At 41.3% G+C, this 15,933-nt stretch overlaps 1 protein-coding gene across 1 annotated transcript; it reads left to right on the forward strand.

The window, feature by feature from the left end:
- The first annotated feature begins 146 nt into the window (after nucleotides 1-146).
- LOC145452111 (IQ motif and ubiquitin-like domain-containing protein) lies at nucleotides 147-14,345 on the forward strand. The gene is made up of 15 exons (XM_080330326.1): nucleotides 147-315; nucleotides 975-1,481; nucleotides 2,216-2,314; nucleotides 2,379-2,513; nucleotides 3,836-4,000; nucleotides 4,058-4,233; nucleotides 4,947-5,102; nucleotides 5,641-5,851; nucleotides 6,800-6,975; nucleotides 7,369-7,539; nucleotides 7,610-7,786; nucleotides 8,939-9,060; nucleotides 9,123-9,249; nucleotides 9,381-9,566; nucleotides 14,122-14,345. Exons 1-15 carry the CDS (start codon nucleotides 264-266, stop codon nucleotides 14,281-14,283), a joined length of 2,622 nt encoding a protein of 873 aa, XP_080186452.1. The 5' UTR covers nucleotides 147-263; the 3' UTR covers nucleotides 14,284-14,345.
- Nucleotides 14,346-15,933: the final 1,588 nt, after the last annotated feature.

Consider the following 15,933-nt stretch of genomic DNA (forward strand, 5'->3'; position numbering starts at 1 on the left):
ACACTGCACAGCTATCACCTTATCAACAAATAGATTTTAAAGCAAACCACCTTTAAGGTATTCGCTGAAGTGGAACCAACTTCGTCTTTCTCTTCGATTAATAATCTCTATCATTGGTCGCCATGGTGATTGTAACGCGCGACTGGACATATGTTTTGCTTGGCGTAGTTGAAAACATATTAGCGCACCCAATGAGATCTATCTCTGTGCCACAGATTTCAGAGTAATCGTAGTTGTAATCCACCTAAAGAAATAAGTGAAAAATGGAAGAAACGGACGAGAAAATTGTGAAAGAGGGCGGCGCAGAGAATCCTGGTTTGTGTTTGTTGTTCTCTCTCCCTCAATCCATCTCCGTTTCTGACTCGCTTTATTATAATTTCATGATTTCAAAACACCGATAAATTGCGGTGCAATCAAAAGTTATGAACGTGGTGAAATGAATTGAAGTAGTCTTTTAATCAGACACCCACCTTGTTCTTTAACATATGAGGTATGCTACACACCTTAATGAAAAGTACGGTAACAAAAGACATCATAAAAGGACAAGCGATGGAAATGTTGTGCTCATGTCGGTAGGCAACGTTAATACGTCAGATCTACATCTTTACTAATATACAGTAAATGTCCACGCTTGAAACATTGTCTTTGATGTGCTATTACTGTGCTGATTACCTATGAATTTGGCATCAAAAACGTAATAACGAATCATCAATATTGCATTTATAAATTCAAAAATGAATGTTTCACTGAATATGAGCGTGAATTGTTATATAAGCCAATTGGTGAATTATGCATGTTGAATTCTTCACTCGATATGTATATATGAATGTATTCCAGATATAAGTTAGGGTTAGGTTAAAGCTATAGGCCTAGGAGTTAAGTTATGGTTGGAGTTAGGTAGGGTAGGGGTAGGTTAGGGTTAGGATTAGGAGCCGCCAAGTGTTTAATTCAATACTTTAATACCCTAATTTCAGAAGGAATACCGGAAGACAACGCAACAACAGCCGAAGGCAGTACTGAAGCGCCTGAAAATAATGAACAAAAATCTTCCGAACCAACTCCGGTCGTAGACCCACAAATGCACGCAGAAGATCCGGCGGCGTCTGCCGAAACCCCGCCAAAGTCAGATGAGCCACCTCAAAATGAATCCACCTCGGATGAAACATCGAAAGATGAGAAAACTGAACCTAACGTTGAGGAAACAGTAAAAGATGAGGCTCCTGCTGAACCAACACCAGATGATTTGAAACAGGAATCCGACCAAACCCAATCAACTATCCCAGAGGATAAGCCAACAGAAGAATCTCCCAAGGATAATACGGACGAAGCTTCCCAGCAAAAGAAAGAGACCGTGGAGATGCCCATCGAATCTTCAGACACGGTTCCGAATAATTCACAAGACAGACCGGAGGAGGAGCCTAAAGCACCCGAGGACGACGAAAAAACAGAAACAACAGCCCCAGATGCATCAACTGTGGAAGGTTCGTATGCTAAGCGAGACTGACTAACTCGAATTTAAATTTAAATTATGACAAATGAATGACAATTTCGGCTTTCTCACTTTTTCAATGAAGGTGGAGAGCTACATTTTTATCCAGATGATGCCCAAAAATTGTGAATCCAGGCTTTAAAAGTGTTATTGTAGCTCATGTCTAAACATAGGCTGGTTGGAATCGTAATAGAGGGTAAATTAATGAACGCGTGCATATACATAACCCTATGTGTATAATTGTATGTTGAATTATTCCGCTGCTATGATGTGATTTGATTGTAGTCTTTGTGATTTGGAGAGCATTAAAATCCATTTCTGCAAAATGCAATAGTATACTACGTAAAAGCAGCAATTCATTGGCTAAACTCGAAAATGACTGGCCGGTATTGTGTAGGCTTACCACTAGCTCACTTACACCTGTTGTGATGGTAAGTAATCGACTTTAGACAAATGATAGGAATGACGCAAACGAACAGTCAAAGAGTACATCTGATACTAAAACGTGTCATGAAGAACAATGTCACAGATTTGCGGATTCTGTAATTTGTTATAAAGTATGTAAACTCCAGGTATACTGATACTTGAAACCAACATATTGTTGAAACACAATTGCAAAGTAATTCTTGGTAAAATGAACTCCTTAAACATATAAGGGCAACGAATTCTAGTTACATCAATTTTTTTTTAATTGCATCTAATAACTGTCGTAACGTCACATTTCAGATCCAATTCCAGCCTCCGTCACGGAAACCGATAAAAAATCAGATGAACAGGAAGCTGGTAAGCCAGCTGATACTGAAACTGACGACTCGCCTGCAACAGGTATGATGACACCATGATTGTGGACTAATGGAAAAAAAACATTCTCGTTATGTTGTTCAAACAGTCAAGTTTCAAATCGTGCCAAGTTCGGAAGTGATCACATTAACATCCACGCTTCGCACAAGCATAGCCAGCTTGCACGAGCTCGCTGCTTCGCAAATGAAGCTCGAAACTTCTGAGATTTTGATGCGACGTAATGGTAGGATTGAACGCTCTCCTATTCGAAATTTCATGCCGGTGACGTCATATTTTGTGATACGTTTGTTGATATACAATGTTCTTTTCAATTCTCTACTAGTTGACTATTACCCCTAACGAGCGTCAGCCGAAAATATTCCAGTTCATATCAGTATGAATATGAATATACTATTCAATGGTAGGATTGTGTAGGATGCTAGTCAGTCTAGAATTGTACGAGGGTAGAAATCATCGCCAACATTACTCGATAGCTGAGTGAATGCGGTAGAATTTTACTTTTGCAGTAAGAACAGATAGAATCAGTACTTACGAATTTGAAGTAGCGCACCTACTTGTGATTCCGTTAGTCTTGTAATTTTGAATCCTGTCACCAGCGATTGACTTTCGTAAGTCTACCATGTCTCCTCCGAAGCCAGGGGCGGGCATTGCTGGCCAACAGACGGCCTGCGACGGGATAGCGTAATGATGAAGCGTCCCGCTTCTTGATCGGTAGGTCGTGGGTTCGATCCCCGGCCGGGTCAGACCAAAGACCTGATTAGTAACACTGGTATCCATGACTTCCTTGCTTGGCGCTCATGCATTACTGGGATTGCATGGAGGGGTGGTGCATGACTCAGAAAGCCGTATAGGCTATATCTGCACTTCCTTGTCCAGCGGCATATGCACATCATGAACTCATGGTATGCATATGCACAGATCGTGTGTATGTGTATCATGAGTCAGTGTATATGCCGCAAAAAAAACATCAAGGACAAAAATAAACTACATCCTTTCCTTAAGCGATTCGGAGACACTTTCTGGCCTTACTTAATCATGTGGCCCGAGGGTCTACAAACATTTGCGGGCAAACACCTACGACCATGAACATTAACAAGACAAAAAGCCACGAAAGTCTCATAGACTTCAACTATTGAAGTATATTACGTTAACAAATTCATTGAATTTTTGGTCTCTATGCTATATATTTTAAGGTTACATTAAATACGATTTATTCCTGGTATGGGTGGATAGAACCGCGATTAATGTATCGATTCAGGAATCCGGCCCTCCAAGTACTTCATTTTCCCATATCCGGCCCGCCCACTGGAGATGTTGCCCGACCCTGTCCTAAACTATTTCTACAAGTGTGTGCATGTCTTGGAAGTTGCAACTTGTACTTTTATTCAATGGAATGGCTGGAATCTGACACTTGAGTATCATCAATGATTACTTTGGCCTCATAGAGGTGATGCTCCAATCAATGCTCACAACTACTCTGAACCAGTTTTGTCTTGAATATCTCGTAATATAGCATTGCTAAATCTTAATACATTGTTTACGCAGGCGAAGAATTAAATCCAAACGCCTCGCTCTTTGATCTGGGTGTGGCCCCTAAAAGCACGGTGCAGTTCGAAATTCTCGCGGCCAAAGAAGACGTCTCGCTAAAATCAATCCCCACTGATAAGGACGGTACGTCATCGGATTTTATCACGGTCAGGGTTCAAAAAGGTAAATCAAACATTTTAAATAACTGTGATGAACGTATGACGAAGAAATCTGTTACAGACAACAACGAAATTACCGACATCGTCGTTCACATCGAGCGGCAATCAACGAAGAAGCCGTTCCTCGGTGGGTTCCGACATAAATTATCGGGATCTGAATTTCATCACGCGTCCGCGCAGACGCAACAAAAGCCTCCGACAGTTGTGGCGGTCGAAAAATACAACAGGGACTGTCAGGTATTTGCGGTGTTCTTCACAACAATGTCATTAAAATATTTTTGTGTTTCTTCGCCCCTAATCGTCATTATTTTTATCCACATTTTCAATGCAGATTCTATTTCTTCGTAGGGATGTGTCTTGTAACATAATATTAATAAATAATCGGTGATTTTGTTATTTGAGTTTGCACAAGACACACAATGTACAATTTGATACAGTAAATAGATAGGATGCCGAAACGACTGAGTACAATTTATCAATCTAACAGCCACCTCAGCCTTCTGCTATTACAAGTATTAATGTCAGATGGGATAGGCCTATTGATCTTTCGCTTTTGTCATTCTCGTCCTTGCATACATCATTAATCGGGTCTTTCTCTTGGCATTTTTGTAAAGATGCCAGCGATAAAGTAGATGATTATCTCAGATAAATCTATGATACTCACTTCGATATGTGATACATTCCGTATTCTTGTCACGATAGGGGAGATGAACTCCTTCACATAAATCTTATACGTGTGAATGCTTTTTCAATTGATTTCACTGCATTCACTGGAAATGTTAAAATATTTTATCATCCATACGGCGTACACTTCCCATATATTTTTCAAATTTGATCACTAGTTCAACCTTCATCCTCTACCTACGTCTGATATGCGCCGACTTCATACTATATGACACGCTACCAGCTAGTTGGCAGTGGTGACGTTAACCAATGAAAATCTTTTCCAGACTGTCTTCGAACGTAACAGATCACAGCAAACTACAAATGTCACGTCGACGCAAATGCCCAAAACAGGGTGCTACATTTCAACGCATGAAGACAAGATTATGACCGCTAAGAAATATGTGACGTACGACGAATACATGAAGAAGAGAATAGAAGCTGTAAGAAATCAATTTAGGTTTATGTAATTGGGCTAATTCAGATTCAATACTACTTTGCAATAGTTTGCAATCTTGCAGTTGTGCAAAACTCATTTTTAGTAAGGACCCCATCGCAACATAATCGTCACTAGATATTACCAAGGCTACTGGATTCCAAAAAAGAAAGTCATCACTAGGTCATCTACTGTCTTCTACAATATGACTTGTTGGTTTACTAAACCAATATGAACACTGCTAATTAATGAATCAGCATGGATTTCGGAGTTAGAAACTTGTGTTCATAGGCATATCTAAGATGAAAATATTTTAGTGACTTTGAAATTTGGTAAGAGCTGAAAAAGTTTTACAATTACACAACATCGTAGACTCATTGTGACATAGTGAGCAAAATTACATCACAATGTCAACAGTCAAAAATTTCCTGGGGGAGGAGGCTAATGATATTATGCCACGCAATATTCCATGTAGATTATATAGATCGCGATATCAGACGCCTACTGAGTAGGCTACTGGCTGTTCAGCTGCATATATAATCCAGGTAATTGTGCTACAATCTTACCTGCGTCGGTGGCAAGCCCGGAATCTTGTCGACGAGCTGAGAGACGACAGAGACCGAAGGATAGAGTGGGAGCGGCAGGAGGAGATCAGGAAAAGGAAAGAGAAAGAGGAGAGAATCAAAAGGGAACTCGAAAAAAGAATCAATCCGAAGACAAGAGAAGATTTCGATCTTCTTTACGCCGCTTTGGAACGTGAGTGGATTTTGTCGTATTCTCAGAAATATTTGCGAATGATGGCAGCAAATAGGATTATCACAATGTAATGTTTTAAAGTGTGAGAAGGTATTTTAATTTGTCAACCGTATGAATCATTAACATACATAACAAATAATGCGATCATGTAAAATAAGATAAACAGATAATCAAAATAAAGATGGGAAGTTTTGGGTGGTCAACCTGAAGTTACTCAGTTAAGATAAAAGTACTACTCTGCAATTCTACCCCAGTACAAGTATAAGTAAGAATGTACATAGCACGCCAATGTTACTTCAAGTATGACTAGAATACAGAGTTCTTGCAAGGCCCCCAAAGTGTGTCTGAGGCCTGCCAAACATTTGTTTGCATATCAGACTTTTCCTTCAATTTTGCACTAAGCCTATTCCTGATTTACTTGGATATTAGTGCTACAAACAAGGTGCAGTGTTGAAATTATATTCAATTCAATTTATTATTAACAATTTCAACACCACAAGACTGCGATGCAATGAAAAGATCGGAAGTTGTCAAAATGTTGTGGAGTAGTCTTTGAAATCATACACCCACCTTTTCTAGGCAATGTAGAAAGGAGGCATGCACACTGAATGAAAAGTAAAAGAATATAGTATATAAGGACGGCGACAAAAAGAGGTGGTATGTGTCGGAAGGCGAGATCGAAATGTCCGGTCATGATCCGGTAAACTTGAGAGCTGGCTAGTATTCAATGATAGTGAATCAGTGACTATATCGTCCATTGGTAATGTAAATTTCCTTGACAAATAATGCGGAACTGGAAACACTAGTTTTCGTAGTTTTTGACCAAATTTGTCTTCACAAACTGTGAAAATCGAATTGGATGTTTGCAAAAGAAAAGCCATTGAAGCAATTATTGGCAGTGCACTCAAAAAGTAATGTATAGTTACTGATCACCACTGAAAATTACAGGGTGGCGTTTGGAAGAGCTGGGACATATTAATGAAGAGTTCACGGGACCGGAACGCAAAGCCGCGTTGTGCGCTTTGCTAGAACAAGAAACGCAATTGATCGGATCCATCGATAGGAGGAAGATCGATGCGTTCAAGGAAGGGAAAGAGAAGAAGATCATGCAGTTCCTTGATAAGGTATCTTTCTCGTATATCGACAGCAGTAGCTACCTGCACTCTAAACTTTACGAGTGAAATATGGTTGTTGTTATTGATGAATGGTTCTATTCTGAGTCAAGTATTAAGCTTCGGCTCCTAGGGTGGGAAGAAAGTGCATAAACTTATTTCTTGTTGATAAAATCATCGACATCGGTTTGCTCAGCCATCACACTTGCTATTAGTTGTGAATAATGTTGATGTTGAAGGAATAAATTTTGTTTTGCGTGATGAGTAGCCATATTTTCTTGAGTAAGGGAATTTTAGTGGATTTCGTGTTATGATTCTTAGATTTTTCCCACTACTTGTGAAAATTGGTGATGTTTTGAATATTTTAGCTTTTAACTTATACAACGATTGAATAATTTGTAACAGACCGCCGCCCCAAAGAAATGGAGAGCCTACGACGGTCGTTTCACCGAAATGGACACACAGTATACAATTCGGGCGAAGGAACTACGCGACATTTACAGCAGCATCAATATGAAATATCTAACACAGGACGAAAGGCTGGATGTTCTTTTGACGCTCAAACACACTGTCAAGGTAAGTCGTTATTTTTCATTGTTCATTTCAGCGTAGTTATTTATAAACTTCTTGTTTTCGAACGAAACAGGAGCACGATTGCAAGTTGACGAGAGAGATTACGGAACTGATCGACCGCGAAGCGGATTTACTCATGCGTGGGATGAGAGATAGCAATTTGGAAGGGTTGAGAAAAAGGATTTCGTCTCTCTTCCTGCAGTATTGCAAAAATCCAATGTTTAATCCTGAAGCTGCCAGATTGCTTAAAGTAAGCTCAAAACACCAAGTTAGGGGCTGTCAGTTAATTGTAGGATCACTAAGGGTGGTAGGCCTATTCATTAACCCTGATCAAACTTTGTCCGTGATCAACTGCATTCGAATTGTTTAGACATAATCCTAGGCTAGATAACAGTCGATTTTTGGAGATTAATTCCACCCCAAGGGTTAAATTATTCAATGCTGAATGGGTGTCTTGTCGATAAGAATATGGCTGAAACCAACAAAGCATTAACCCACTGGTAGAAATATTCAGTTACTTTTCCTACTGGGACATATTCAGAATACTAGAATCTATATTCTAGAATGTGGTTAAAATATTTTTTTCAGTCTTCCACAACTATAGCAATGAAGTGTTTTGGACAACTCCACAAATAAGTATATACTAGTATGAAAATATATTCTGTTACTATGATACAGGGGCTCCTTCGCCCAGTTGTGACAATTCCACTCACAAAATTGAAGCAAGTCTATCCTACATTCTACTCTGCAAAGGTGTAAAAAAGTCAGTAGATTTGTGTTAGAAACTTTTCAGTAAGAATGGAAATAGTCTAAAAACACAGCCACTTTAGTATGTATAACAAATAGGCAAATCCTATTCAAGTACTCAGAAAATTGAAGAGAAGAAATACTTTGTTACTGACCACTTTTGGTGTCACTGCTACTAGTTGCAACAAAATGCAAAATACTTTTCCCTATCATCAAAATGCAAGGTTTAATTTTTGCAGTTAGTTCGCAGAAAGGCAGGTTTGTAATGACTCGAGTCGCAATTGTTTTGATGACTCAACTTGACTCGAGTCATTTTTTCAAATATGTAAAATAGTAAAGTTACCACATTATTGGGATTTTGTCTATCAGTTCTGGTACCGGTACTTGGAAAATAGGGCCAGAAATTGTTAGGACTGAGGAAAATTGCGATATTATGAATGCGAGTCATTCTGTATCACTCGAGCAGAGTTGAAAAAAGTGGGTTGAACTCAAAATTGAACACTATGACTCGGACTCGCCCCTTTACTCGTTGACTTTGACTTGACTCGGTGGTGAATTGTAAATGACTCGACAAGGCAACAGATAAGCATGCGTTTGTCATAATTAAATATTGTGCATCAACTTGTTTTTCATAATTGCGATTTAATTTCTTCAGGTTCCAGAAGATCCTAGCACGCTCGTGAAAGACATCTACTTTTGTCCCAGCTCTAACCAATACCTGCCCTCGACAGAATTCAAGCTCACATCAAAATCTAGAGTCGTCGGAAAGTGCAGGAAGTACGTTCCCACAGTTTGAACTCTGCTTAACTATCAGTTCTAAAACGCTCGTGTGCTCACAGAGCGTTGCAGTTGGACAACGAGGCTCGCACGAGACAAGATTACTCGCACTACAGAGTCATGATGCGTGCCCTGCGTCGATCTGAAGAGAACTATCACGATAACAGCAAAATCGCTTATCTTATCCAGGTTTGTGAATAAGTATTGAATTGTGGAATTGTAGTTGCATTGTGTAATTCTGAACCTGTGTACCCCTTGAGAGGCCTGTTTGATTACTGAACACAGCAATACAAAACCCAGTATTATTTTTTTTATCGCAGGAGAAAGATTTGCAGTATCTCGTCGAAAATATTTGGGCCGCCCAGAGCATTTTGAGTTCGTGGGACGACCTGTACGATCTCATTCTAGTTCGGTGGAATAAAGATGACGAATGGTCTCCTTGGAATACGATCTTGTTGACAAAGGAAGAGGCCATGGCTCATTTGAAACTTGATCACTTGGATGATGTGAGTTGTGCGTTTTTGCGTGCTATGCTGCTCCTCAATGCCTACTGCAAAGATTTAGGGTGTCCTGGGAATAGACGTAGAGGTAACAAACGTATTATAGGTTTAGCTGACTGGCTACATAACCTGGAAGTTCTGTTCTCCTGGGTGTGTGAGATATTCCTGAGACACAGATATTACTCAAGATATACAAATATATTTCAGACGTTGCTGCAAGTACATTTAGCAAATGACTCTCATAGATTCTCTCAAATCATGGTGTTTTATACTTGATGTGTGTGCCTTTGAAGGTTTCGTGTACTGACTGTTACCTCGGACGCTGATTATAGCGCGTGCGACTGATTGATTGCTCTTTAATTAGTGCGAATCGTGTAGTTTGATTGTCGTGAATACTGGGAAGCAGAGCTCGTGTGACCGGTGGAGAGAGAGGTCGTTTTGTCGTCGTTCCGTTGCAGTTGTGCCATTTTCTGTTTTTTGCATCTTTTAAATATACTTCTCACAAGCTATCGCGGCCCATCATCAAGAATGGCCAGTTTCAAGGTGACGGATGTGTTGACGCGATATGATGGAGCGGGTGATATCGCAACATGGATAAAGCAGGCGAAACTGGCAAAAGCTTTGCTAAAACTTGAGGATTTGGCTGTAGTAATCCCGATGTTTCTCGACGGTGACGCATTTGCCGTGTACGACCAGTTACCGGAGACTGAGAAGAAGGACGAAAATCGTATCGAAGAGGCTCTGTTGCGTGCCTTCGCCTGTGATCAGTTTTCGGCGTATGAGGAATTCAAGATGAGGGTGTTGAATGAAGGAGAGTCGGTCGACGTTTTCATTGCCGACTTGAAACGATTGGCAAAGTTGGCGTGCATCGGGGAAAAGGAAGACGAACAGCTGTTGAAATTATCTTTCGTCGTGGGGTTGCCAAAACGTGTGTCTGCTCAGATAAGGGCGACACCAAAGGTGGAGCAGTTGAAATTGACGGAGTTGCTATCGATAGCACGTGCCCTCGTTACCGATCATGGATTGGATGGTACCGAAATGAGCGCCGTTGCCAATTGTTATGGTAAAGAAAGAAGAGTGCGGTGTATTCTGTGTGGTGGACCTCATTTAAGAATATTCTGCAAATCGATTGTGTGTTTTCGTTGCAAAGAAAGCGGCCACATTGCTCGATACTGCCGAAAGGTTGACCGACGACAGGGAAACGAGGGTGGGGAGCTGTGTGCGCCAGCAACGTCCCCATCAGATGGAATGGCGCATTGATTTCTAGGATGTCCATTATAGCGTGCGGTCGAAGTATTATGGCACTTTTTGATACCGGGTGTACTCAATCCTTGGTAAACCTGAGTTTAGTGAAAGGTCGGAGAATGTTCAGATCCTACAAGGTGGTGCTGTCGGCTGATGGTGCGAGAATGAAAATTGAAGGTGAAGCAATAATTCCGATCGAAATAGATGGAAAACTTCTCGACGTTCGGTGTGTAGTGGTAAAATCGCTGATTCCTGGTCTTGATTTCGTCGTGGGCACAGACGTTCTGAAGCATTTCAAATTCGTACTGGATCATGGATGTCCGAGTATATGTGCGACTGCGTCGTGCGAATTTGTAGCGGGCGAGATGAGCCCATCACCGAGCAGACCCGTTGAAAGTGCCGTTGCTAGCGAACTGTCCGTTCAGAAAAGAAACTATGCTGTCAGTTTCAATGGAGTTTGTGGTGTGACGCAAGTAAGATAGCTCTTGGCGCCCTGTTGGAGAAAGACGGAAAGGCGGTGGAGGATGGGGCATGGCTAAGAAAGGAAGACGATGGGTCACATATAAATTTGGCTGAATTGAATGCGGTGGTGAAAGGCGTAAACATGGCGGTGAAGTGGGAGGCGAGAGAGTTCATTGTGTATACCGATTCGGCTACTGTCCATGCCTGGTTATCTTCTCTGCTTAAGAAGGACAGGAAGATCCGGGTTTCTGGACTGTCCGAGATGCTGGTAAAGAGAAGACTCACTTTGCTTGACGAGACTATGGATGCGTACGGAATAAAATGGTCTGTGGAGTTGGTTCCGTCGCACAAGAACAAAGCCGATGCGTTGACACGAGTTTCGAAGGAGTGGCTCAAAAAGACTTGCGTTGCGGCGATCACGCATTCAGTCGATATGTCCACCGACGCGGTGAAGAGAATTCACAACATGAATCACCGCGGTGTTGATACGACGCTTCATTTCTGCAAGCAGGTGTGTCCCCATATCACAAAAGGCACCGTACAGTCGGTAGTTGAACAATGTGACGTTTGCAAGTCGATCGATCCCCAACCGCGACGTTGGGTTGGTGGCGAATTGAGCGTGACCGAAGACTGGGAGAGATTAGCGACTGATGTTACGCACCTCGCGAACGGTAAAAAGTATTTAACAATCATCGATTGCGGTCCCAGCAGGTACGCCGTGTGGAGAGAGATCAAAGACGAATCGGATATGGTGATTACGAAGGCTTTGGAAGACATTTTCTCGGGATACGGGCCGCCTCGACAATTGCTGTGTGACAATGCGAAATCATTTCGATCGCATCGTCTGAGACAATTGTGCAATGTTTGGCGAGTCAATTTGGAATTTAGATGTGCATATCGACCGTCAGGAAATGCGATCATTGAGCGACACCACAGAACGATCAAGACCATGAATGCAAGAACGGGAGTGAGTATACAAGAGTGTGTTTTTTGGTATAATTTGTCTCCGCAGAGTAGCACGAACTTGGTACCGGCTGAAAAGATATTCTCGCGTACCTGGCGTAACCCCTTCCTGGAATCGTCAGAAGAGACGACCGTAAGCCGAACCGAGCCCAAGGTGCGCGACTTGTCCGTTGAGGACCATGTCTGGGTGAAGCCGGCGAATAGCCGATGCACGACGAAGTGGAACATTGGTAAGATTACTAACATACTTTCAGATCATAAAGTGGAGGTTGATGGCATCCCGAGACACGTCGGTGATGTGAGAAGAGTTAGTAATCCGCCAAGTTCGGTATTCCGTGATTCACCCAGAGTACCGTTGACGTGGATAACTGCCGATCGGCCGCCAGAGGATCGTGAAGGTGAGGCTGATAGAACGCGGCGCAGCGAAGAGATCGCACAAGAAAGTGGTGTGACTCGAGAACAAGTTGGAGAAGAGGTCCAGTCCGGTCTTAGAAGAAGTACGCGAACCCGACGAAGGCCAGCGCGCCTTGGAGACTACGTCACTGACTTCGGAGGAGGAGGGGGACAAGAAGATGACGACGATGATGATGATGATGAAGAGTGATATTCATCACGGGGGAATGTGCCTTTGAAGGTTTCGTGTACTGACTGTTACCTCGGACGCTGATTATAGCGCGTGCGACTGATTGATTGCTCTTTAATTAGTGCGAATCGTGTAGTTTGATTGTCGTGAATACTGGGAAGCAGAGCTCGTGTGACCGGTGGAGAGAGAGGTCGTTTTGTCGTCGTTCCGTTGCAGTTGTGCCATTTTCTGTTTTTTGCATCTTTTAAATATACTTCTCACAATGTGATTTACGACAGGATTTAATATCGGTAGTTAGAATACAGCACGATAAATTTATCAGATATAAATTTCATAATTGAAGGATCAGGGATTCCCTGCAATATCTCCACTTTGAAAAGGAAACTTAATTAGTTTAATTAAAAGGAAAAGCAAAATAAATTACTGACCATGAAATAACTACACTAATTTATGGTTTTGAATCCGATAATGGTACGGAAAGGGTCTTAACAATCAGAGTTGCAGCGCTGCTAATTAAGTTTCCTTTTCAAAGTTGACGAGATATTGCAGGGAAACCTTGATCCTTCAACCATGAAATTTATATCTCGTATATTCATTGTGCTGTATTCTGAATATCGATATTACTTCAAGTATTAAACGCCATGATTCAAGAGAATCTAGGTAAGTGGTTCCCAACCTGAGGGGCGTAAAAGCATATAAAGGGAGGCGCAAAGAAGGGGTCAACTGAAAAAACTTTTCGCGCTGTGCTCGATTTACCTCCAATTCACGCGTATTTCTTTATATATAGACCGAATTTCATATTTTTTAATTCCCTCATCAACAGTCCTAACCTTCCATGCCATCAAACAATCTGTTGAGGTTGCTAGCATCCCGGTTGAATTTTGTCATATGACAATAAGGGGGGCGCGAAATTTTTCGCTATCATAAAGGGGGGCGCCTCTAAAAAAAGGTTTGGAACCACTGATCTAGATGATTCATTTGTTAAACTTGCTTGCCTCGACGTACGTAATATATTCGTATGTCTTGAGTAATGTCGTATGTCTTTAGAGGATCTCACCCAGGAGAACAGTACTTCCAGGTTGAATATCCAGTCAGCTAACCCATAATACTTTGGTTGTAAATTGTTGATAGCAAATAAGCCCTTTCCCCGGGTTACCGGTAAGAGGCAATATGCCCACTCGAAATTTCAGACAATATAGTTGCTGGAATTCCTCTAATTTGGCCAAAAGTGTATGAAACAACAACTGGTGACCGTTATGTATAATCCTAATCAAATACACAAAGAAATATCACCTCAATCCATTCCAGGCGTACAGCAAACAGTTCATTTCGAAAATCTCGCACAAGCACACACTCGCACGCGTTCACTTTGCCAAACTACCGGGAATGGCGGAGGCTTTAAGGAAGAAAACCACCGGTTCCAAGAGGATGCCTGGTGTGGGTGCAGTGGAAGGAGTCAGTGCATACTAGACAATGCTATGAATGTTAACGTAATTTTTTACCACTGTATATACATATGCAAAGTATATATATATTCATACTTGAGAGTGTTGACATAGTTGTGTTGGTGGGATTTAGACAGCGATATAAAGTAGCCAGAGCATACCAAAACCATTTTGATGTCACCTTATCCTTGAGGTAATCTTTTAGGTTTGTGCAAGAACAAATTTGTCAGTCTTGAATTAATACAAATCTTCACTCGCAAGATCAATAATGAAATGTGTATGAATGTATTAATGATGAATATAGACACACTTAGGACTTGGTACATTTATTCAGAGGCGGTCAGTCACAGCAATTATTTCTGAATGCTCAAGTGACCTCCAGGTTCTAGCTCTACCGAAGTCCAACTACCTACCAGTCGAACCTCTAGATCAGTGGTTCTCAACCTTTTTGGCTTCGCGGACCCCTTTTGGCCGTCACGAACCCTCGCGGACCCCCTCAAGTATTAGTTCAAATTTAGCTCTATTATGGTGCAACCGTCATCTCTCTTGTGCAAATATGAACTCTAGGCTTGTGATAAACTGCAACAAAATGACTTATTTTGAAATTAACATACAATTTATGTAGAAATTGGGTCGACTTTTATTATTTCAAAGCTAATTTTACAGCTGTATTTCTTGAAGTACGTGGTCGTGTCTTGAAGATCCGCGTCTTCGATTTGATATGAGCGATGAGTGCCAAAAATCCATTTCAAAAAAGATAGAGGCAATGTTCCCTCTAAGCTGCGCACGTGCGCAGTGTTGACATGGTCTCTGTGCACAAAAAATCTAACTTGCGCACAAAAAAATCCGAAAAGATGACCCTTTTTTTAGTCGTTACACACTGTTGTGCAAGGGTCTGCGCAGTGACTTGGTGAATGTGCGCATGACTCGTCAAAAATTAGCTGGAATGTTGGATGGTGGCTACTGCAATATTAACGCGGAACGCTTCCGACGATAAGCTACTTTTGGTGTGATCGCAACATTTATGGCACCAAAATGAACAAAAAATATTGTTAATGAACATATTACGTCCAGCCTAGTCATTGTTATGTGGCATCTCATCTTGAAGTTATTCTGGAATAGTGGTTATGTAAATCACAGGATAAAAATCAATTTCGTGGCGAGGTTCCAATCCCTTCATCGGGACAAATAAGACGAAATACTTCAGAAATTTTTATTTCAAACGACTGTACACTGATTAGATGAGACTGACAACTTCAAATCGAAAAGGGTTTGCAAACATTAACGAAGTCACCCTATTTGACCTTACTATCTCCATATTTTCATTTTTTTCCACAAACCCCACCAAAACGCCCCTAAACAGCAATATGTCTGTATCAGTAGGTTATTGGCAATTTGGCAATTAAAATGAATTTGCACAGTAGGATATTTCATGTGAGGCGATTATTATGATGATGTGAGTCATGAAGTTTTAGCAGTTGCGGTGCGAAACTACCTCATGCTTTCTCAAGCTATAAAAAGTTAAAATTAGGTTACCAATCATTTTGAAAATTTAGAGGTCTCGCGGACCCCCTGAAATTGCTTCGCGGACCCCCGGTTGAGAACCACTGCTCTAGATACTCTGTTATAGGAACATCACATTTGATTGCCATTTTGTATGTGAAATCTCAAGTCT

Source organism: Botryllus schlosseri, chromosome 12, assembly GCF_051294905.1.
Source record: "Botryllus schlosseri isolate E-star chromosome 12, Bs_hap1, whole genome shotgun sequence".
Classification (NCBI taxonomy): domain Eukaryota; kingdom Metazoa; phylum Chordata; class Ascidiacea; order Stolidobranchia; family Styelidae; genus Botryllus; species Botryllus schlosseri.

What these genes read in the sequence shown, in the direction of transcription:
- LOC145452111 (XM_080330326.1), top strand. Translation starts at nt 264, where the DNA reads ATGGAAGAAACGGACGAGAAAATTGTGAAAGAGGGCGGCGCAGAGAAT. An exon ending in CACGGTCAGGGTTCAAAAAG is followed by an intron (nt 4,001 to 4,057) that starts GTAAATCAAACA and finishes AATCTGTTACAG; the next exon opens with ACAACAACGAAATTACCGAC. An exon ending in GTCGTCGGAAAGTGCAGGAA is followed by an intron (nt 9,061 to 9,122) that starts GTACGTTCCCAC and finishes GTGTGCTCACAG; the next exon opens with AGCGTTGCAGTTGGACAACG.